At 47.2% G+C, this 24,692-nt stretch overlaps 1 protein-coding gene across 2 annotated transcripts in view; it reads right to left on the bottom strand.

Moving 5' to 3' along the window:
* Positions 1 to 1,478: 1,478 nt before the first annotated feature.
* Positions 1,479 to 24,692, bottom strand: part of glra1 (glycine receptor, alpha 1) — a gene marked incomplete at both ends in the record, with an annotated part of 228,698 nt that continues 205,484 nt past the window's right edge. For both annotated transcript variants that reach the window (XM_083651477.1, XM_083651478.1), the window contains one exon: positions 1,479 to 1,787. In XM_083651477.1, the coding sequence (XP_083507603.1) occupies positions 1,479 to 1,787 (309 nt within the window). The remainder of the gene's footprint in view (positions 1,788 to 24,692) is intronic.

Raw genomic sequence — 24,692 nt, 5'->3', positions numbered from 1 at the left:
GCCCGGGTGGGCGGAGTCAGCACTTAATATTGAAATGGCTACACAGCATATTGATAATGCAAATGAGTGTATGACATCATCTGGTGACTTCTAGTGACTTTCTGAGCAGCCAATAGCGAGTTGGCAACACTGCATTAATTAAGGCGGGGTCAAAGCAAGGAAGCACTACTAAGATGTAGACAGGTGGATGTTTCAGGTACAGTCTCAATTAACACAAGGAAAGCTGACGAGGATCTGTATGTTCTGTCCAGGATGGAGTCACTCTTCTTCCTTTTATAAGTCAATGAAACCCAAGGTCACAAACCGATATCTTAGAGAAGAACAACAAGAGAAGCATGTGAGGAAGTCAATCAATGAAGCGATTGACGTATCGTCCCTCATGTTCCAGTCGAGAGGTTGGAGCTGCGGAGTGTTGCACGGCCACGGCGGACGTGTTTACTTGGCACATGAATTCAAAACAAAAACACAACAAAATGCAATATGAAATAAATGAAGGACAGGAAGAGGAACACATTGACCACAGCTTGTATAAATGAGATATTTAGTTTTCTTATCTTCAGCGCCGCTCGTCCAGTTTATTTGATTTCTTTCTATTTTTTAGTGTCCGTCATGTGGCCGTTAGCGGCATCAACCCGCACGAAATCTCAAGTGTCTCTGCAGTCCCAGGTTTCGGGGGAGGGGGCGGGGCGGTGACGAGTGGTTGCAATACATGTTTGAAGCAAATCTAGATATATAGGACGTGTGATCCTGGCATCACTTTATTTAATGGCACGATCCACCTTCGATCATTTTTTCTCTCCGAAAAATCCCCTCGTCTCCAGAAAATTCAAAATAAAGTTAATATTTTTTCCCATTTATGATAGATATATGAGTATATTACAGTGCTGTATGCTTCTCGCCCATCCCCACTCCCCAGATAAGTTTTCATAGACTTATATATTCGTCTTCAAGTTGTAACACACAAAAAATCAAATCAAACACAAGACCCTTTACAAGACCCTCGTCTCCTCTTATTCCAGTCTGTCTGTCGACTCATCACACACAGTTTGTCGGGGCGTTACCTGCAAAAAGTCTTCCTGTTGACTTTTAAATGTTTCATCTTTTTCATAAATATATTGCCACATTCATATATCACATGCATTTTACTGCATTGCTATTGCACTGGTCCGGATTATTTGGGAGGTGTGAAGAAGACAGAATGGGGGAGTGGGATGGGGTGTAAGAGGAAAAAGAAAATAAGAAATAGAGATATCAATAAATATCTTAAAGAACGTCTGCAGGAGGGGGGTGGGGGGTTGGGGGGACTGCCACAGAAAGCCACTTAGCCTTGAAGAGCAAGACAGGAAGACTAGGAAAAGGAGGCAAGTCAGTTATGGAAGAAGAGGGCAATGAATATCTCCTATGGACGCCATTTTTCTCTCACTCTCTCTTTCCTTCCCCCGTGTACATACTCTCTCGCCCTTCTCCCCCTCTCTGGACTAAGTCATGTAGTGGACGTCCTCGCTGCGGATGATCTTGTAAGTGATCCAGTAGAAAATGTTAAAAATGAGGAAGACGAGGGGGAAGCCCACGCGGGCCGCGCTGTCGATCATTTTGGCGCGGGCGATGAACAGCCTCTTCATCTCCTCCACAGACTTCTCCCCAGGGACCGCGCCGGGCGCCGCGGCCCCAGGGGCTGCCGCGTTGTTGTTGTTGCCCTTGATGGCCATGCCGTCCTTGGCCTGCAGGCATGCGGGGCCCATCCCGTAACCCGCGAAGCTGAAGCGGCCATCGCCCGTCTCATCCTCCTGCAACACAGGCCAACACTCAGACTGTTAGGAACCAGAGAAAGACTTAAGGTCTTTGCACACACAGTCCATACAGTTCATGTGTTTTTTTAATCCGTCATACGGGGAAAAGATCGTTCGGCACCTTCCCCGCGGAGTCCGATCTGTTTTATTATTATGTTCGTCGTTCTATTCCTTTGGATATTGTATGCGGGGTGCCGCAAGGATCTATTTTGGGCCCTCTTTAGTTTCTTTTGTATAGTAATATTATGCCAGCGGCTGTGCAATGCAAGCTTTTGTTGTACGCTGATGATTCTGCATTGGTGCTCCCTGGAAATTACGACAGTGAAATAGAGAGCACGCTGAGCAATGAACTGGAAAGTGCCAGAGAGTGCCTCGTAGACAACAAGCTCTCAATACTCGGTAAAACCGAGTCAATTCTTTTTGGAATGAAGACAAAGTTGTCTAAAATTCATAGCCTTAAACAACTTGTATCCCAGACAAGTGTCTCATATTTAGTATCACTGGAACAGACACTCTCCTGTAAAAAACTAAAACAAAACAAAAAAACGAACAAAAAAACTATGTGAACCAATTGCTGCAAAAAAAAACTTTTTTAAGTGTGCCGGTAAAATTAAGTTATTAAGGTATTTCGAGTTCTCTGTTAGGAAACTTTTGGTTTCATGCTTAGTTCAATGTACTTTTGATTATGATTATGTCAGACTGTCTCTGCTGCCTCTGGATTAGGATTACGTGTTGTCATCAATGATGTCATACATCCTGAGTATAATGTATAATAAGCGATGTTCTGCTCTGCTACGTTTACTCTCTCTCTTGCTTCTGCCTTACTTCTGCCTGTGATACTTCAATAAAGCTTGAAAGACATCTCCGTGGTTCTGATCGATCACCTGTGGCGAGTTCCGACCTAACGGATCCAGCATAAATTAAGCGGAAGCTACAACTTCCCTACAAAGTAGGCCTTCGAGCCGGATGTGAGAATGTGTGAGGTCCATTTCCAAGACTTCCGTCCTGTTGCTGGGTGCAAGCCCTGAAGCCGCAGGGAAACCCACCAGGGACGCGGTTGCCTTTCAAATCAAGAGGTTCTGCCCATGCTGTGATGACTGCGGTAAATTCAAGTCACTCAGTGTCACCCAGAAGCGTACATGGATGCAGGCCAAGGCTCGATGTTGGCGCTGCGGTAGAGATCACAGCACATCGGAGTGCGATCTGAAACTGCACTGTAGAACTTGCAAGGGCCTATACCTCCTCAAGCTCAGTGAGACAACTCCAGATGCTAGGGATGCCAAGAAGTCTGAGCGGCGAAAGCCAAGAACAGGCCACCCCGCTGCCACAGATGGAACAAGCCACCCTGCTCCCCCAGAGGGATCAGGGTCACACGAGGTGAACTACATTGGGAAACCACCGTGGGGTACCCTATGTCCTCCTTAAGGTCTGCAAAGTGGTGATCAGACATGGGGACCAGAGACTGGACACATACGCCATATTGGACAACGGTTCCGAGCGGACCTTGCTCCTACACTCAGCGGCACAGCAGTTGGGCCTTGCAGGTCAGCCAGAGGGCCTGCCTTTGCGGACGGTGAGGCAGGAGCTCCAGATTCTTCACGGGGCGTCCGTCTCCTTCGTATCGCCAGCAAGCTTCCCAGAGCAGACCTATTGCATCAAGAGAGCCTTTACTGAACTGAACCTGGGTCTGGGCGAGCAAGGTTATCCCATCAGCACCCTGCAGCAGAAATTCAGCCACCTGAGGAATCTGCCCCTCCATCAGTTCGAGTGCATCCATCCTGCCCTGCTCATAGGCTCAGATCACCCCAACTTACTGATGACCTTGGAACCAGTGCGTGTTGGCCCCCCTGGTGCTCCGATGGCAATCCGAACCTGTCTCGGATGGGCACTGCAAGGTCCAACCCATGGGCTTAGACATTGTCGCACAGAACAATCCTGCCTATTCACTATCTATGGGGCTCCATCGGCAGATCTCTACCAACAAGTCAAGAGGTTATGGCAGATGGACGTGCTCCCTTGGCGAAGCGAAAAGGCCAGCATGAGATCACGACAGGATCAGGAGGCCAACTGCTTGGAGGCCAGAACTCAGTGGGTGGCGATAGATGGTATTCGCCGTTACGCTACTCCCCTCCTATGTGTACAGAGCTTCCCCCAACTGCGGGCACTGAAGGAAGCGGGTGCTTCCCCAGCTCAGAAGCACAGAGAGGAGGCTCGCCCGGGCCTCCGAGCAGGCTACTGCTACCGAGGAAGACACTAAAGCTCTCATTGATCAGCTACGGACTATCCTGGCACATGGCGGTTTCGAACTACGGCAGTGGGCATCGAACCGTCCCGACACCATCCGCCACCTGTCCCCAGAGGTCAGTTTCCCAGGGCCAGCCAGACCAGCAGGAGTCAGCCCTCGGTCTCCAGTGGCACTGCCAGCGGGACACACTCTCTTACAAGTCGCGGGCAGTTAGGGTAGACAAGATTACCATGCACTCCATTTACAAGGTGGTCGCAAGACAGTACGACCGCCTAGGGGTTTCTGGTCCCTTACATCACAAGGGCCAAAGTTCTCATACAACACCTATGGGAAAAGAAACAGGACTGGGATAACCCAGCCCTACCCAAATCACTGCTGCAGGCCTGGAAAGAGTGGGAGCACGAGCTACCACAGCTGCAGGATATCTCCCTACCGCGATGCTACACCAGCCCTGATCTGGACTCCCCCAACAGCAGACGGGAGGTCCACGTGTTCTGCGACTCATCTGAGCAGGCATATGGTTCGGTGGCATATCTCAGGACGGAGGGTCCCGGTGAGAAGGTGGAGGTAGCCTTCCTCACGGCGCGGTCCGAAGAAACAACAGTCTATCCCATGCCTAGAACTGTTTGCCGCCTTCTCAAGAGCTCAAGTAGCCAAAGTACTCAAGACGGAGTTGACACTCCCCATCCAGCAGATTGTATTATGGACCGACTCGACCACCGTCCTCACCTGGCTGAGAAGACTGAGCTCATCCGTGTGGGTGGTCGCCTACGCCACGCGAACCAGCTCGACCCAGAGGCCGTCCATCCAATCGTGCTCGATGCTAAGCACCCAGTCACACAGCTGATCATAAAGGCAAGCCATCCGAACTACTATCCGATCATGGAACCAATTTTCGAGGAAGTGACCACGAACTGCGAGAGGCGTTCGTAGCCCTCCAACCAGACCTAAAAGAGCAGCTCGCCCCCCAGAAGATCAACTGGAAATTCAATCCACCAAATGCCCCTCACTTCGGCGGTTGCTGGGAGCGAGAGATTCGCTCAGTGAAGCAGGCCTTGCAGGTGACGCTTGGGGCACAGCTGGTTACGGAGGAGGTTCTCAGGACACTCCTCATTGAAGTGGACGGGATCCCCAACTCTAAACCCTTGGGCTACACTTCATCAGACATAGCTGACGCTGACCCGATCACCCCTAACTCGCTGCTAATTGGACGGCCAGCCGTGTCTCTCCCGCAGGTGGTGTATCCTGAATCGGAACTCCTGAGCAGAAGACGCTGGCGCCATAGCCAACTCCTCGCAGACCATTTCTGGAAGAACTTCATTAAGTTCCATCTTCCTGGTCTTCAGGCCCACCAGAAATGGTGCACCGAGAAGCCAGATCTGCTCATTGGGAAGGTCGCAATGATCATAGACCCCCAGCTCCCTCGCGCTCTTTGGCCAATAGGGACAGTCACCAGACTTTCCCCTGGACTGGACAACAAAGTGAGGTCTGCTGACATAAAGGTGGGCGCCCGTACTTACACCCGACCGGTGGCTAAGTTTATTTCCGCTCCCCTCATTGCCAGACTGGTCAACCGAGCACTGCTCGGGCAACGGTCCAGGCCCTACTTACCCCTAGTGGGACTGGAGAGCCATTTCCAGAATAATGCAGATTTCCTACAGAAATCTGGGGGCGGCTGTAGAAAAGGCTGGAAGAAAGGCCCTCTCAGGCCAACTGATGAGACTATGCCCGGATTCGGGGCAGTCGCCGCAGTGACGCCATCGGCGATGATGTCAGAGTTCCCCCTGTGAGGTCATCGGTGATGTCAGACTCACACCAACGATGACGTCACTGCGGCGACGTCATCCGCGATGATGTCAGAGTGAGGTCATCGGTGATGTCAGACTGTGTCTGCTGCCTCTGGATCAGGATTATGTGATGTCAGACGTGCCCCTGTGATGTCATCAATGATGTCATACATCCCAAGTATAATGTATAATAAGCGATGTTCTGCTCTGCTATGTTTACTCTCTCTTGCTTCTGCCTTCTGCCTGTGATACTTCAATAAAGCTAGAAAGACATCTCTGTGGTTCTGATCGATCACCTGTGGCGAGTTTCGACCTAACAAATCCAGCATAAATTATGCGGAAGCTACAACTTCCTTACACATACATACATACATACATATGCCTAATCCTCTGCAGTCTCCGTGATAGTGAAAGCAGAGTAGCAAAGGTGTGAGGGTCTTGTTTTATCTTCCATCTCCAAAGATCTATCCAGAAGTGGATCCAACCTGTCAAAGATGTCACCAGACTGAGGCCACTCTGTCATATATTTTGGTATTGTTCAAAGTTAAGCCCTTTCATTTATCTTTGATGCCATCTCTTACCTTTGTAACAAAGAGATTATCCCTAACACAACAATTCCAATATACGGTACCACACTTAAGGATATCACACTTTCAACAAATCAATCAGATGCAGTTGCTTTTATTACCCTCCTAGCCAAACAATTTATCCTCACTAATTGGAAAGCAGTTAAAGTTCCAACACACAAGCGTTGGGCGGAGGATGTAAAGGCTCATCTGAAATGAGAGAAAGTGAGATACTAGATTCTAGAAGCTTTGGCAGCATTTCATGGATTATTTCAGTAGAAAATCCTGTCCATGCACAAGATAACCCTTTACCCCCCCCCCCCCCCCCCCCCCCCCCTCTCCCCCAAACCTTATCGCCCCATGTTATATGTTCAGTTACAGTCCTGGTTGCTGATCTGATGATTGTCCTGTCTTTTTCTCTCTTTTTTTTTATGCAATATAAAATATTTGAAAATAAAATGATCTTCTCTCTCCAAATCCTCTGGGGGGAAGGGGGGTTGGGGGTAAATAAACATAAATAAATAAATAAATAAATAAGTAAAAAACCTTGTCCCCCCTCTTTCCCTCCCTCTTTTTGTCTCTGTCTCTCTCTCCTCGCGCACCCAACGTACGTACAATCTAGGCCTACCCAACGCACACATCTATCTATCTATACTATAATTCCGGCAGCGTCTTTCTGTCTCTCTGTCTCTCTCTGTCCTTCGCGTATCTCGAGAACCGTTGGTCAAACTTGGGGAGTGCGCTCAGGGGGACCTGGCAGAGTGCTGCAGTGCCTTGTTTTCGTGCGATTCGGACGCGAAACACGTTCGATATTTGAACATTTGTGTTCAGTTCTGCGCTCCTTCAAGCCCTTCAAGTGTCTGGGCGGGTCGCTCTGTGACAGGAGGTGAGAAAAGTAAACATAGGGTCCTTGAGAGTGAATGGGGGGGGGGGGGGGTAAAGTAAACATTGGAGAGAGGGCAGCATGAAAGGAGCAGAGAATGGTAGGAGAACATTTGTAAGTTGAATAAGCAGCATTAATATTCAAGTCTGTCATGAATAAAATCAAGGGGAAATAATCAGTAGAGCTCAGTGATCTTAGTTAAGTGAGATTTCTAAGAGATTTTTACGTGGCTATAATGGCAGGCTATAATGAGTCACACATTCAGAAATAATATACTCTAGGGCCACGCCACTTCCGGGAACCCCCATCCTGTGTAAGTAGGGTTCCCAGAGTAAAACCTGGTCATTTCCACCACTGCTTATGGATGAGCATCATCTGCTGCATGCCATCGAGAACCGTTGGGTCGGATCGACTTTGGTAGTGTGCACTATTGTGCAGTGCAGTGCCCTATTTTCGTGCAATTGGGCATAGCGCCACCTACTGGCAACACAAATAGCGCTTTATCTCGATAGCCATTCATCTGATCGACTTCAAACTCAAAACCCGGGGAGTGCGCTTAGGGGGACTCAATGGAGTGCAGGGAGCTGAATTCCGTGCAATTCGGCACCTACTGGCAACACAAAAAGCAGTTTATCTCGAGAAACATTTGTCTGATTGACTTCAACCTTGGGGAGTGCGCTGCTCGGACCCCGATGGGGTGCGGTGCCGCATTTCATGCAATTTGGACTTATTCCAGGACTGTCTATATGTCTGTCCTTCGCGCATCTCGAGAACCGTTTGTCGGATCGACTTCAAACTTGCGCTTATAGGGGACCTGACAGACTGCGGTGTGTGCGGGGGGAAGCGCCCACGGGGTGGTGCATGGGGGAACGGGCACTGCACTAGTTCTTATAATCTTATAAAATCTCTGGTAATTATAATTTTTTCCATCCCAGGAGGCTATTACCAGTTTCCTGGCCAATCCAGGAGGTTTGGCAATCCTATTTGGACCGAGTCAGTGAGCGCACTCAGCGCAGTGACGCACTGTGCATCACTCGTCACTGCCTCTGGCCGGGTTGGGTTGCCAGGTACCACGACACACGAAGCGGAAGCACAGCGGGAGAAAGGGTTAAAAATCAGGAGGCAATGGCAGGTAGGCTCAGAATGGGTTCAATCACTGAATAAACAGCTTGCAGTAATCAGATTTTGTGTGATGTCCTCACCATCGGGCAGAAGAGTGTTTATCTTTGTCCACTGGTGGAACATGTGGTGAATTTAACCACAGGGTGTCATTAATCAGTGCCTCTGCACTTATGCCACGCGCCCCAGGGGTCAGCAGGGTTGTCTTTCCCTTTACAGTGTTTCCAGTTCTCCGGCAACGGCAGACTCTGGATATTCCCAAGCAAGCCGGCGGTACCACGAGGGCTCGAACCTGCGACCCTGGTGTTGACTCTCAGGGTGTAGGGATTGGATTGATGTAGTGTCAAGGTGAGGGCGAGCGCCGCGTCCCGACCCCAACACCTATCTGCACCGCCCAGCCTTTCATTATAGAGACACAATGGATTCCTTATCTGGTTCAGGGACTCCAACACAAACACTGAGATGGGTTGTGTGTGTGTGTGTGTGTGTGTGTGAGTGTGTGGGCGTGTGCGTGTGCGCATGTGTGTGTGTGTGTGCGTGTGCGTGGGCGTGTGCGTGTGCGTGTGTGTGTGCGTGTCAGGGTCAGAATTTAACCGGGACAAAAACGCCCTTCAGAATTCATAAAACACCAGTTAAATTAAAAGTGAACAGATAAAGAAGGCCCCGGGTATAGGGCCGATGTTAAAAATGTGGCGTGTGAATGCGGCTATTGTCCCCTGTGGGCCACCGTAGGTGATTCATAGGACTTCATGACCGGGCACATTTTTTCCCAGTGCGTTCTGGGAGAGAAAAACTAATGGGGACAGAGTGTTCTGACTGTAAGGCCTGCTGCCAGTTTCCAGCAGTGGGAAAGACGTCAAATCTTACTCGTGCAAATTGAGCGTTTATTTGCCAATATGCAGATAAGTACACACACATTCTTTACTCCAGTAGAAGTTACTTGTGTAAAAATGATTCAAAAATGATTCAAATGAAATGATTCAACTTGTTTACTCAAGTAAAGGTAAAAAGTGCAGGCTCTGAAATGTAATAAAGTATAAATGTAAAAAAGTATTTCTACCGGCTGTTTCTGTCCAAAGGATTGATAGTAAATAATATGGATGTCATGAGCGTGACGTCACCCATTGGTTTTTGATACCGCAAAATGAAGCCTTGATGCTCTTGCTTCCGGGTAATGTCTGATTGGATGAATGGATTTTCCTGGAGCATTCTGGGATATCTGTTCATATCTGTTCCGCGAATGCAAAATATGTGTTACTTTAAACTGACCGGGGGGATCTATACAGTTATGTGTGTGTCTACTAACATTAATAAAACATCATAAAGATAACGCTGTTTCTGATAGTTTGGTAAATTACTACTTGCTAATCTGCTAGCAAGCTATCTGGTGAGCTTCTTCTTCTGCAGCTTTCCGACAGACTAGATGCCTTGCGGCACATTGCTGCCTCTAGCGGTCGGAAGTATTACTGTTCTTATTTATCCGATATATTTATCGTTATTTTACTTGAAATGGGGCCATAATTTAGAAAATAGAGACCATGAGAGCATGAAAAATACTTCAAATTGTTTTTTCAGACCATCAACTCATTTGGAAAGTGTTTATTTAAGACATAGACCGAGAGAGAAGTCGGGTCATTTTTCCATAGAGAACAATGTTGAATAATTTCCTTTTGGAATGGAACGTGCACCCCAGCCCCCCCCCCCCCCCCCCCCCACCTCCCCGGCCATTCGACAGAATGCAATTTCCGCATTGGTTTCATAGATTCAACCCAAGATATGGCCACTGGTCCAAAGCTAACACTCAAGCTCACACTATATCTCACCACACTATAATTGGAGGCGTATGGGAGAGACCTCGAGGGGAAACCAACGAGGTGTGGCAGAGATTAGCAATGAGGAGGAGGGGAAGGAAGAAGAGGATGAGGCACGGTAGGCTAGAAAGAGCGCGCTCTGTTTGTAGCTAATATCATTCAAAAACTATTAAAATGAAAAGATCCCCTCCAACATGACTTTTTTTTCTTTTTTTACTTAAATTTTTATTGTTTTATGCACATTTAGTCACATACAAAACAAACAGTAAACAAACAAAAAACAAAAAACGAGCGTTGGGTGTGTCAGTGTTACGTGAATACATTCTGTGGTTCATACTTCTTCAGGTCTTCTTTCAGGGGTTATGGTGGTGTCTCTGTGAGGAGGCTTCTTCAGGTCTTCTTTCAGGGGTTAGGGTGGTGTCTCTGTGAGGAGGCTTCTTCAGGTCTTCTTTCAGGGGTTAGGGTGGTGTCTCTGTGAGGAGGCTTCTTCAGGTCTTCTTTCAGGGGTTAGGGTGGTGTCTCTGTGAGGAGGCTTCTTCAGGTCTTCTTTCAGGGGTTAGGGTGGTGTCTCTGTGAGGAGGCTTCTTCAGGTCTTCTTTCAGGGGTTAGGGTGGTGTCTCTGTGAGGAGGCTTCTTCAGGTCTTCTTTCAGGGGTTAGGGTGGTGTCTCTGTGAGGAGGCTTCTTCAGGTCTTCTTTCAGGGGTTATGGTGGTGTCTCTGTGAGGAGGCTTCTTCAGGTCTTCTTTCAGGGGTTATGGTGGTGTCTCTGTGAGGAGGCTTCTTCAGGTCTTCTTTCAGGGGTTAGGGTGGTGTCTCTGTGAGGAGGCTTCTTCAGGTCTTCTTTCAGGGGTTCTTCAGGTCTTCTTTCAGGGGTTAGGGTGGTGTCTCTGTGAGGAGGCTTCTTCAGGTCTTCTTTCAGGGGTTAGGGTGGTGTCTCTGTGAGGAGGCTTCTTCAGGTCTTCTTTCAGGGGTTAGGGTGGTGTCTCTGTGAGGAGGGGTGTCCTTGTAAGTTGTCCATTTGTCCCATTTTATTTCAAATTGTGTCTTTTGAATTCTCAGGATGTGTGTAAGTCTTCGAAAATCTCCTCTACTATTTCCGTCCAATGAATCTGGGTGGGTGGTTCTTCCTTATACCATTTCCTTGTGATTGCCTTCTTGGTTGCTGCTAGCAAAACTTTAACCAAATACTGATCCTCCCGCTGTACATTTTCGTTGGTTAAGTTGCCTAGATAAAGCCCAACATGTTTTCAGATGTATAAAGATACTTTACTATACTTTCATTCATCATTTGTGCAATATGGTTTTTCCACAAAAAAGGTGCACATAAAGGTGCAGAAAGCTGGCAGAGCACGAGACGAGAGAGACAGACAAACAATGTTACTGTACATCATTTTTGTCTGTCGTGCATTAAAGCTAACTTACCCCATTTTGGAAATGTAAGGAGTAGAACGTAAAGATATTTGTGCTAACATGTAGGGAGTAAGATAAAACATTTGTCAGAAAAATACTCCGTAAAGTACATGTGGGAGAAAATGTAACTGCCATTGGCCTCGTGTCATAAAAGACAGTTATTGGTAGGAGTTATCACATAGACAGACTTTAAGACAGACACCATACTCAGATAACCTATAATGCACATTAGCAGCTCTTTCAATCTCACACCGTGCACTGTCATGGTGCAGGTGATGTACTTACGTACAGTAAGTACTTATTACCTCCCATCTCTGCCTTATCCTCAGGGACTTATCCTCAGGGACTTCTACAGAGGCACCATTGAAAGCCTGCTGACTGGCTGCTTCACCGCCTGGTACGGGAACTGTACCACCATGGACCGCAGGGCGCTACGGAGGGTGAGGCGCGCGGCCCAGCACGTAACAGGAGACGAGTTGCCAGAACTGCACAAACTGTATAACCAGCGGTGCCTCAGGAGGTCCCTGAAGATCATCAAAGACACAAACCATCCCCACAACAGCCTGTTCTCCCTGCTACCCTCAGGGAGGAGATACAGGGTTCCAAAAGCACGCACAAATCGCTTGAGGAACAGTTTCTTCCCGCAGGCCACGAGACTCCTTAACATACACAAATAGTGTAGTAGTCGTACCGTACCGTACTGCAGCTGCTACCATTATGTATGCCTAATGTTTAATTGTATGTCTAACAAGGTACATGCTATTTGCACCTGTATGTCAATTACGTCGAATTTAAAATGTCTGAACACGTCTAACGTATGCACAATGCCTAATGTTTAATTGTATGTTTAATAAGGTACATGCTATTTGCACTGTATGTCAAATACGTCGACTTAAAATGTCCGAACATGTCTAACGTATGCACATAACATGTGCACCTATGTGCAATGAATATGCCACTGACTTGTCTTATCGCTATTCTGCCTCATTGCCTATTGCTGCTTAGTATTGCTTATTGATGCCTATTTCTTATTGCCTATTGCTCATTGCTTGTTGCCTATTTGTACTATGTCGTAAACGGAGTCCACAGCACAAGAATTTCACACGTGATACTTGTACCATGGAGTGACAATAAAAATCTTGAATCTTGAATCTTGAATCTTGAATCTACGTTTGGTTCACACCATAGGCATCTCAGAAGCAACGCTTCACGGAAGCTTTGCGAAGGAGCCTTGCCATTCACACCAGAAACACTCTGTATTTGTCCACGCCTCGCTCAGTTTTGCCCGGCACTGCCCTAACCCCACTCACAACTTGCATTGACTTCATGTCTGGCTGCTCGAGTGCAGCGTGCTGCATGCTTGAAAAATAGAACAGAAGCTGAAGCTACGCTGCAGCACGCGTGCAGCGTAGCTCCAGCGTGGTGTGCGGCTGGTGTGATTGGTCTCGCCTGTTAACAAAGACGCTGAAATTAAACTGTGTCCGCGCTGCGTTGCTTCAGTGTTGCTTCAGCATAGGATTGGAGTATGGTGTGTTCGGGCACTTAAAGTGTGTGTGTGTGTGTGTGTGTGTGTGTAGATAGTGCATTGCATGCATTTGTATCTGTGTGTGTGTGCGTGTGTGTGTGTGGCAGGGGTCCATTTTTAGCGCCCATGTCCCCGTTCTGTCCTTGTCTCCACGCCAGCCCATCTATTACTGTTAATACATGAACACACACACACAGGCACACACACACACACACACACACACACACACCTACCTCTCAAACACACACACACACACCTCTCAAATACATCCATATATGCATATGTTGGCATGACTGCATGTGGTATGCATCCCTGTGTGTGTGTGTGTGTGTGTGTGTGTGAGAGAGAGAGAGAGAGAGAGAGAGAGAGAGAGAGAGAGAGAGAGAGAGGAGAGGGAGAGGGAGTGTGTGTGTGTGTGTGTTTGTGTGTGTGGGAGAGGGGACTAACCTTCGATATGGGTGTCAGGTACGTGTGTGTGTGTGTGTGTACGCGCGTGTGTGTGCATGTCGCATATTGCCATCCTTCTTTCCCATGCAGGACTGTGTGTGTGTGTGTGTATGTGCGCGTGTGTGTTGACTCTGCATATTAGCCGCCATGCTAGCCGACCTCTGGCTGTCCTTCACTGCCGCTGCTAAACTGTTACAGATGCTGTGTGTGTTTGTGTGTGTGTTAGAGAGACAGAGAGAGAGACAGAGAGAGAGAGAGAGAGATGCTCTGCTTTATCCTGCCTGCCATGTGATGAATGTGGAGGAGGAGGGATGTTAGGGGGAGCAATCTCGTAGAGAGAGTGGTGTCAGCGGAGGTCCAAAATGCGTGACTCAGTAGCCAATGAATAGCCAGGTAGGGAATAGCCAGGAAGTGCTACGTTTGAATGCTAAAATAAAGCTGATAATAATACAATCTGATTCCTTAAACGTCTGACTCTTTCAACGTACATCACAAACTGCCCGTTTTGCTGCAACTCGACAGCGTGTGGCTTAATGCAGAACCTTACTTCCTGGAACTCTTGAGAGTAAAAAACTCGTCCATTGGAGTGAATGGAGATGTCGCGACTCTTCTATACATGGCTCTGTGTGAGTGCATGCTTGCTTGCTTGCTTTCTTTCCTTGACTTTCACACATTTGAATCTGCTGGTATTTATATAGACAGTTTCAACTTAAACAACAAACATGCTAAATGGACCTTGGCTTATTTCCTGTTGCAGTGTTTGTTAATACAATGGCTGACAGGAAATAAACATTCATTCATTTCATGGAGGAACTATTTTCTTTTAGCAGCTAGCAGGTGTAGCCTAGTTCAGGCAAAATAAAATAGTTCCTACATGAAACTGCTCGCTGCTGCTAGCTGTAGCTACTGCTAGGTAGCTGGGTGTAGTTCGGTTGAAAGAAAATAGTTCCTACATGAAACTGCTCACAAGGTCTGTGGATTATCTTGAGTAACCGGATCATGATTTTTGGAAAGAGACATTGTTGAGTTTTTAAAATGTATTTATTTATTTATTTAACTTTTTGGGTGTGCCACCCAGTTCATCCAGAGAAGGCAGCAATCTCTACAGCCGATATTTCCAAAACTCAGCAACTCACACCAAAACGAACTAGATGGATAAAAAGCACTACAGGTAAGAGGAAAACATATGTATTTTAGATTTTGGGGGTAACTGTCCCTTTAACAGTTAAATTGACCAATGGGACAACCTCATGAAAGTGTGCTCCTTTTAACAATTAATTTCCTGTTGTCTTTTTGCCCTTCTGCCCAGGACCTCCATTAGCTATATTAAAACAGGAGAGGCTGGTTCTGCTATAATTGTTTCTTTATTTGTCTTTTAAATTGGAATTAAAGTCAGTTCCAGGCAGCGTTAAAGCCGCCTGACCCTGAGGGCCCAGATGATTCCGGACATCGTTTGTGAGTGGACATCCAGGCATCATTTAGAAATGCCCCCAATTAAGGCAGCACAGACTGTTACCGTCTTCCTTCATTTGCAACGTCTGAAATCAAGTGTCTGGTGTGATGGAGAAAGAGGAAGAGAAGAGGAGAGCCAGAAAGAGAGGAGGATATAGGGAGAGTGAAAAATAGAGAGAGATTACAATTGCAGAGGTGCAGAAAGAAAGAAAGAAAGAAAGAAAGAAAGAAAGAAAGAAAGAAAGAAAGAAAGAAAGAAAGAAAGAAAGAAAGAAAGGCTCTGGGGAGACTTATGTCGCAAAAGGCGCGTGACAAAGCGTCGCTCTGAGACGAGTTTGGAGTGGGACCGTCTCGCAGTAATTGTCGTTACTGCCCAGAGATATTCTGTGATAAATCTATGTAATTAATATGCAATTTATTTCACGTGATTTATTTATATCTCAGTTATGTTTGAATCTGTGCTTTGGTAAACATGTGCACATGTACGTGATGCTAATAAAGCTCCTGGAATTGAAAACAAAAAGAATAGAGAGAGAGAGGACCTCTTGTCTCTCCATCCGTCATGCTCTGCTCTCTGTTTGTGATGTGACGCCTGGATCAGATTAGCATGAGGCAGCAGCTACTCTCCTCCTCCTCCTCTCCTCTCCTCTCCTCTCATCTCCTATCTCCTCCTCCTCTCCTCTCCTCTCTTCTCCTCTCCTCTCCTCTCCTATCATCTCCTCTCCTCTGCCATCTCCTCTCTTCTCCTCTCCTCTCCTCCTATCTCTTCTCATCTCCTCCTCTCCTCTCCTATCTCCTCTCCTTTCTCTGCTCCTCTCTCTCCTCTCCTCCCCCACCACCTCCTATCTCCCCTCTCTGCTCCTCTCCTGCTCTCTCTCCTTCCCCTCCACCTCCTATCTCCTCTCCTCTTCTCCTCTCCTCCTCTGTCCTCTGCTGACGTCTTCCTGGCTGGATGTAACTTTACTTACTTTTAAAAATAGACTAAAGACTTTTATGTTTACCGTCGCTTTTAACTGCTGACAGCTGTTTCTCAATCACTATTATACAATTGGTTTTAAAACATAGATGATTGCAATTACTGCTAAAAGCTGCAGGTCTTGGGGATGGTTCCGTAATACGGATATACTCACAAGAGGGTGAGGTGATGCGTCAGGAGGGACGCACGCGTAAGGGGAGCTTAAAAGAGGACACCGTACCCAGACCTGAGTTTTATGTGTGTGTAGTCATGTTTCTTATATAGTCATGATGTCGGGGGACTAAATATAGATAAATTGATTTATTCTATTATGCAAACCCAATGAGTCCTCTATAAGTTTTCAGCTCTTTTTGCAACTGCCTGTTGCTTAATGCACTTTTTATACTATTTTTTTTAAGTTTTGTTGTCATGCTTTTAAATGTCCATTATATTCTCTTCTTTTATTCTTTTATTTTCCTGTCAACCATTTCATGTGAAGCACTTTGAATTGCCTCTGTGTATGAAATGTGCTATACAAATAAACTTGACTTGGATTCTCGTTTCAGAGACCCTCATTTAAATAAACCATGCTCCGCAGCGTGTCCGCGCCAAATAACACACACATCTGTCTCTCCTGGATGAGCTCCGGGGGAAATTTCAACGCTCGCTCGAAAATATATAAATAAATATATACTGTAAATAAATACGGTACTGTATGTTCCCTTTTTCTGATGAGTTTTTCTCTTGGGTTTGTTTCAAACTGTCCATCCTCTGTCCCACCTTTTCTCTCTCCTCCCGTCCTGTTTAAGGTGATTTGAGGCTGTTTATGATGTTTCAGTATCTGTCAGCGATGGGTTGGTCTGAGAACCATATATTGGATTTGGTTTGAATTATTTTTCTCTATTGGTCGATGAGTTTTTGAAGGCCGATAGGGTTACTGATCACTTTTGATACTGTGAATCATGCAAAGATACTCTAGTGGAGTCCCAGAATCAAATAATACAACAAATACCAGAGCTGCTTTCAAGCATCAACAATCAACAATACAACAAGGCTAGGTGGAAACCTAGCATATGGCCGGTGTGGTAAAGCGTGCACATTATCATGTTTCTCATAGGATGATTGCAGAATGGGATGTTATCTGGAGGGGAAAATGTAGCCTCAAAAAAGGACGTTTAACATTACTTGGTTTGTGTTAAATGAACCTACCGTTCGTCAATTCTAAACGTCATGCAGCTCTTTATTTTCTGTGGAGTAGTGCTGTAGTGTAAAATAATTTCTGAGGCAGTTTCTTCTCTCACATCGTGCTGTTATCATATAGGCTACAAGACTATGAGGCTAGAACAACTGAAACTGAATCATATATCCCTAATATAATTTTATTCTTATCAGCATCATTGTTTATTTTGTGGTTTTTCTGGCACGTTGGACTTACCTTGCTAGCCGGGCACAAGGAGCAGACAGAAAGTAAATGCTGGAAGAACGCCGCCCGCAATATGCAATAAATTAAGCAGATTGAAAACAACGTTAGCTCAGCAGCTGGAGCTAGCTTGATAGCTGCCAGCTAACAAGTTAACACGCTGGTCCGCCCGCAATATGCAATGAATTAAGCAGATTGAAAACAACGTTAGCTCAGCTGTGGGACGCCAGCGCTGCCTTGGCGCACAAGTGCACAACTTTCTCTAATGCTCCCAACTTTCTCTATACACGCTCTGTCTGTATACACGCTCTGTCATCATTGGAAACAAGTGGAAAACTGAAGAAGCTGGAGCTGTGGAAGAGAAGCTCAGTGGACACACTCAGTGGACACACGGCCATTAATGCACTATCAGTGGCATACACTTACCGTGGCGGTAACAACTTGACAGCGGAAAAGAATCACACCCAGTAGTTGAAGTAAGCGGTGCCGCAACTGCCTGATGACATCACACTCGAGCAATTGCGTGACATCATTTCCAGTTGGGTGACATCACTTCACACACACACACACACAACCTCTTCTTTGTTCCCATTTAATCCAGACCCAAATCTCGTGTGACATCAGTCACACCGCCACCGCCACAGACAGAATGCAACCACTTAACCGATTTGAACTAACATCCAGGTACTGTGACAGGCACAAATTGTGACTATGATAAGATCACAGTTGCTCGAGTGACATCACAGGTAAGCAATTGCAAATGCATTCAACACACACACACACACACACACACACACACACACACACACAGGTGACTACATCTTAGGGTGACTACAGCACAACTACCTGATGACATCACAGGTAAGCAATTGCAAATGCATTCAACACACACGCACGCGCACTCACACACACACACACACACACAGACACACAGACACACACACACACACACACAACTGCCCGACATCACTTCCAGGTGACCTCTTACTGACTTCTTAGGTGACTACATCTTAGGTGACTACAGCACCACTCACTACCTGATGACATCACACTCGAGCAATTGCGCATCATAATTTCCAGTTGAGTGACATCACTTCACACACACACACCCTCTTCCTTGTTTCCTCCATCCAGATCCAAATCTCGGGTGACATCACAGTTGGGTAAATCCAAACACACACACACAGCCTGACTGACATCACTTCTGTCACAAATTGTCACTAAGATACAGTAAGATCACAGTTGCTCGAGTGACATCACAGTTGGGCAATTGCAAATGGATTCAACATTTGCTCGAGTGACATCACTGATGACATCAGAACTGCCTGGTGACATCACAGTTGTGCAAATGCGTGATATAACTTCCAGTTGTGTGACATCACTCGGCTAGTGACATCACTCGCACAAAATGGATTCGGCCAGGTCAACTGCTGACCTACAGGTGACACATCAGGTAGTTGTGATGTCATCAGTGATGTCCATCAAGCAATTGTCTTCTTAGTTAAAATTGGTGACCACTTTTTTAAATGAGATGGATTCGCCCAGGTCAACTACTGACCTCCAGGTGCATACTAGAGCTGTCACTTTTTAATCAAAATTTGAATGTAACTTTGAATGTGGGGGAGGGGGGGACGTTCGATATGTAATTGACCCATCCAAATTAAAATAATAATAATAATATTGGGGGGTTTTTTGCAGCGGGGGGATTTTTTTAAAATGTAATTCATTGATGATCCAGCAGAGGGCGCTCCACTCTAACAGTTTGACCTATCCTGACCACCTGACATGTTTTGACACAAGTTGTTTGATGAGAGACACAAGACAAACCTCGTCAGGATTCCGTGTCTCTCATTTCCGTGCGGCCAGCTTCATGCAGACGACAACAACAAAGCCAGGTGCGCCTGGTGCGGACAATCACAACACTAGCCTCAATGCGACTCATCAGCTCTCAACAGCTGGTCATTAAGACATCAAAGTGAAAAGATGACTATCTCCGTAACGTGTCATTTTTTATGGGGCCGCGGGGGGGAATTAACCAATTAACTTCGGATATATTCGAACAAATTGAGGGGCAGTTAAAGTTCGTTTTCAACTTTATTTTTGGAAAAAGTGACAGCTCTAGTGCATGTATATGGCCAAAGTCACACACAGGGTCTCCAGAGTCTCCACCCCAGAAATGAGCATGTGAAGCGCACAACATTTCTAGTTTATATAATTGTTTGTTAAAATATGTGGTTTCATTGTTGGACCCCAGGAAGACTAGCTGACATCATGGCGTTAGCTGGGGATCCTAATAAATAAATAAGAAACAAAAATGTGTTATTTATCTCCAGCTATCCATCCACCCACCGATCCACTCATCCATCCCTGCTTTTCTCTCTCTTTCTCTCCTCCATTTGTGGAGTCCTGCCTGCATTAAGCATGGTGTGTTCATGTCTCTCGCTCTTCAAGACCCCTCTCTCTCTCTCTCTCTCTGCATGGTGTGTTAATGTCTCCCGCTCATCACGCCCTCTCTCCCCTCTGCATGGTGCGTTAATGTCTCTCGCTCATCAAGCCGCTGACCTGGAATGATTATCCACATGATCTCCTCCTCCTCTGCTCCTTCTCTTCCAGCTCCAAACACTTGATCCCAATAACAGCGGGAGGGAGCCGCCATGACACCTTGAGCGTCTGTGCGTTAAATCTGACATTTAAATTAATTAGGCTTCAGTTGGGCTGAAAACAGGGTTAAATGTAACGGCAAGTAGGGTTCAGTATTCTCTGGTAGATGCCTCCACAAAGACTGCAAACCATCATTTAAGATAATAGTTTCAATAATTTTCAATAATATTAGAATATTATAATTTAATTTATAATGAACTTTTCATTCAAAACCTTCATTTAAAGCCTTTTTAACTGAGGATAAAAAGGTGACATTATCTAATTTTGTCTTTTATTTTTAATCAAGAGTTGTGAAAAAAATATGATGAAAGCTTCTTGCTGAGACGCTGGTGTCCTTAATTAAAATGGCAGGCAATCGAGTTTATTTTTGAGGGATTTTATTTATTCATTGCAGTTCTGAGTAGAAGACTGAGTGTTTCAGAAGTCCCTATAGGAGTTGGAACAGATGGAATAAGGAACTGTTAGGAGGGAAATCAGTGTTTGCTTTTTTAGTCGTCATTAGAGGAACTACACTTTTGTGTGCAGGTGAATACCTAACTGTCCAAAAATACAAAAAATATTATAAATAATAATAATATAATAAAAAATATGAAAGATGAAAACAAGAACATACTTTTTCTTTTCTTTTTTTGGCTTGAGGAACATTCATTTTTTAATGTATGCAGCATGTTTTGAAAGGGTTTTAAATATAAGCCCAAGAAGTAAGGGAGGGGGGGGGGGATTCCAGTCTTTGCAATGGAGTGAACTTCTCCCTCCCCCCTCCCCACTTGTGAAATAGTTGTACACAGATTAGTATAGATAGGCCTAAATCAGAATTAATTAAATACAAATTAATTTAAATAAAACAGGTTCGATGATTCAGTTAGGAGTCAACTCAAATTACGTTTATTAGTAGAATCGATTCTCACCGTCTTGATGGAATCGAGAATCGACTCTTTTGTCTTTCTACCTAATCATCCTCTGTCTCCCTCCTGGGCCCTATTTATCTTTTTTAGAATAATTGTCCAATCTCTGACCTTGTACCTCCTACGGAAAACATCATAATTATCAGTTATTTCAATATCCATGGAAATTGTAAAACTAATCCACTTAGCAAAGTTTTTATGTCCCTAATTGACACCTTTGGCTTTGAAGGTGGTTCACAAACAGACCCATCTAAGTGCGCTCCGGCAGCTCCTCGCTCGTGGTATTAACCTTTCAGATTTAGTAGTTTTGCCGTATCCACCGGCATTATCCGATCTTTATCTCATTACATTTCAAATTGATTTGCCCGGTCGGCATTCTAATCTAGTTGATACCTACAGCGTCCGCAGTATCGATGCTTCCAAAACGACTCAACTCGCTGACCTCCTGCAGTCCTGATAGATGCAGGATAAATGAAGCAGTACGTTTACAAAGGCTTCCCACTCTGTAGCTCAGTCGCCAGAATAAAACGCCAGCATCGTACGTTTCTGGAATCCACAGAAATGTAGAATATGAACATTTCTGAAACAAAACACTTTGCTGCATATCACGTTTCTAGATATGTGAATATTATTATTATTTCTTATTACTTGATTATCAAGTGCCCATGTAAACAGCATCCTTTACCGGATAAAGGCCGTTATCGGTTTATGAGAAAACCGTTAGGGTTGTGCTACAACCCGGGTTTTACGAGTGAGAACGAGAGCTCTCACTAGTGCCTACAACGCTGCGTACGCAGCCCTATGGAAGACTGTCATTTTGCTCCAAAATTACTTTTCATTAAAACCGTGGTGCCCCCCTGGGGCTGACATGGATCCACGTGACTACGTCACGTCCTGTCAGCCCAGGGATAATCACTCTAATTTCTTCCAGCCAGCTGAGATCCGACGCACCCAGTGATGCATCGACGCAGCAAGGCTGGGTAGTGAGAGCTCTCGTTCTCACTCGTAAAACCCGGGTTGTAGCACAACCCTAACGTTTTACTTCGTTTCGAACTCAAGCTCTCACTAGTGCCTTAATTCAACCGACCTTGCTGCCGGGAGCACCCCACAGGGCGACCCGAAAGGCACCGGTGAACCACGGCCGTATGGCAACGTTCATGCCTGACCGTCTGACATATTAGAGTGGCAACAATACTACTTTCTTGCCACCGACAGCACCGCGTGCGCGAATTGCGAACCGGACACGTCGAGACTGTAGTACCTAACAAAAGTGTGATGAGAGGACCATGAGGCCGCGGCTCACATGTCCTCCCCTGAACACCGCGCAACAACGCAGAGGATGTCGCAACACCCCGCGTAGAATGCGCCTTAATACCCTCCGGGGGTATCTTACCCACGGCAGAGTATGCCAAAGCGATCGCCTGTGTGATAAGCGATCCTTGGAAAGGAGGCCACCCTGGGCCTTCTGCCAAAGCAGACCAACAACTGGTTTGGAGTGCGTAATGAACGGGTCCTGGCCACATAGGCCGAGAGCGCCCTTACTGGGCACAGCATTTGTGCAAGCGTCACTCCTCACCCGAACTGAACGGCGGGGGACAGAATGCTGATAAGTCTATAACCATAGACCTAAAGCTGACATTAATATTCTTAGGTTGGTAAGCCGGGTTAGGTCGCAACGTAACCCTGCGCCCATCATTCCCAAAACCATACAGGCCTGCTGCACCGAGAGGGCAATCAGGTCACCAACTCTCTTTCCTGACGACAAGGCCAGCAGCAGCGCGGTCTTTAAAGACAGAACCCTTAAATCGGCGGAGACCAAGGGCTCAAACGGATGACCCGTTAGCCCGTCCAGCACCGTAACCAGGTCCGATTTGGGGAAAAAACGCACTGCGGCGGCGGGCGCAGTTTACGCGCCCCCCTCATGAAGCGTGAGACCAAAGGGTACGTCCCCACGGGGCTCCCTTCAATTCCCATGTGGCAAGCAGAAATCGCGGCTACGCACACCTTAAGCGACTACGGGGACTGACCCGCGTCAAGCAGGCTCTGAAGGAAACAGAGAACTGGTCGCACACTGCAGTTCACTGGATCCACGCCCTTACTTGCTGCATAGTGCATACCACATTACCAGGCAAGCCCTGGGCTAGCAACTGGTCCCGTTCAGGAGCCAGACTGCTAGCTTCCACCTGCCTGGGGAGGGGTGGAACACCTCCCCCTCCGCCTGGGATAGGAGATCGGCCCGTACCGGCAACGCCCAGGGCGGATCTTGCGCCAGGGAGACCAGGTCTGCAAACCATGTCTGTCTGGGCCAAAACAGACTAAAACGAGCCGGAGGCGCTGTTCCCTCACCCTGTCCAACACCTGACGGATCAGGGGGGTCGGGGGAAACGCATAGAGCCCCTCCCCCGGCCACACGTGCGCTAGCGCGTCATGACCTAACGGGGGCTGTCCTCCTGGATAGAGCACCACAGTGGGCAGTGTGTCGCGCGCCGCGATGCAAGAGATCGACGCGGGCGCGACCAAACCTGGCCCAAACCTGTTCCATCACCCGAGGGTGGAGGCACCACTCCGTATAACGGGGATTGCCTCGAGACAGCAGGTCGGTCGTACCTCAGCCGTCCCGGCAGATAGACCGCTGACACTGAAAGGAGACGGGGATACACCCACAGGTGAATCCCCGCTATGGTTCAGCGTCCCCGACCGCACACCGCCCTGTTTGTTCAGGTGGGCGATCGCTGCCATATTGTCAGAGCGAATCAGAACATGGTGCCCATGTGTGAGCCGCTGGAAGTGTTACCTCCGCAGGCTGGGGCGACTGCGGAGGCAACGTTCTCTTTTGAGTCTGGCCGCACGCGGACTTGTCCGGCAGTGCGGTCCCCAGGAGAGCTCCCAACCAACAATGGGCCCACGGCGCCATTGATGGTGGGCTTGTCCTGAAGCAGAGCCAGGCGAATCGCCTTCAGCTCTAGCACGTTTATGTGGCGAAGCTCCTGAGCCTCCCACCGGCCGTTCGCCGAAAAATGCCCGCCTGTCGCTCTGGCGAAAGGTTCGCAGGAAGTCTAGCTCGAGCCCCAGGAAGGTCGCCGCCTGCGCTGGGACGAGGCAACTCTTCTGCCAGTTCACCAAAAACCCTAAGGTTTGCCGGTGATCGGTCACCACCTTGGTATGTTCCATGGCACGGACCCTCGAGTCGGCCGCTAAGAGAACGTCGTCGTTAGATATAGGAAGACGCGGATCCCCCTCGCGCGGAGGGGAGCCAAGGCTGTCTCCACGCACACCGTGAGGGTTCGTGGGCTCAAAGACATGCCGAATGGCAAGACACAGAACTCGTAAGCCTTCCCCAGGAAGGAGAACCTCAGGTATTTCCTGTGTCTCCTGACCACGTGGACATGGAAGAACGCATCTTTCAGATCCCCGGAAGTAAGAAATCCCCCTGTCTCAACTCGTTGAACAGGCGGGGAAAGAGAGCATTCGGAACGGGACTTCCTCAGCATCTTGTTGAGACGCCGAAGGTCCAATTTTGGATGCATGGAGCCGTCCTTCTTGGGCACGACAAAGTACCTGTGGTAGAAACCCAAGCGCACATCTGCCTTGGGAACCGAGCGAATCGCCCCTTTGGCGAGGAACGAATAACCTCCTTGTGGAGTATGTCCATGGCCTCCCCCCTCCACGGCTGGATCGGGGGTCCCGTCGAACGTGGGTGTGGGCCTGGCAAACTG

The sequence above is a fragment of the Poromitra crassiceps genome (genome assembly GCF_964638095.1).
Source record: "Poromitra crassiceps genome assembly, chromosome: 15".
NCBI classification, from domain to species: domain Eukaryota; kingdom Metazoa; phylum Chordata; class Actinopteri; order Beryciformes; family Melamphaidae; genus Poromitra; species Poromitra crassiceps.
The sequence above is the reverse complement of the archived record's forward strand: the minus strand, read 5'-3'. Positions and strand labels throughout refer to the sequence as shown.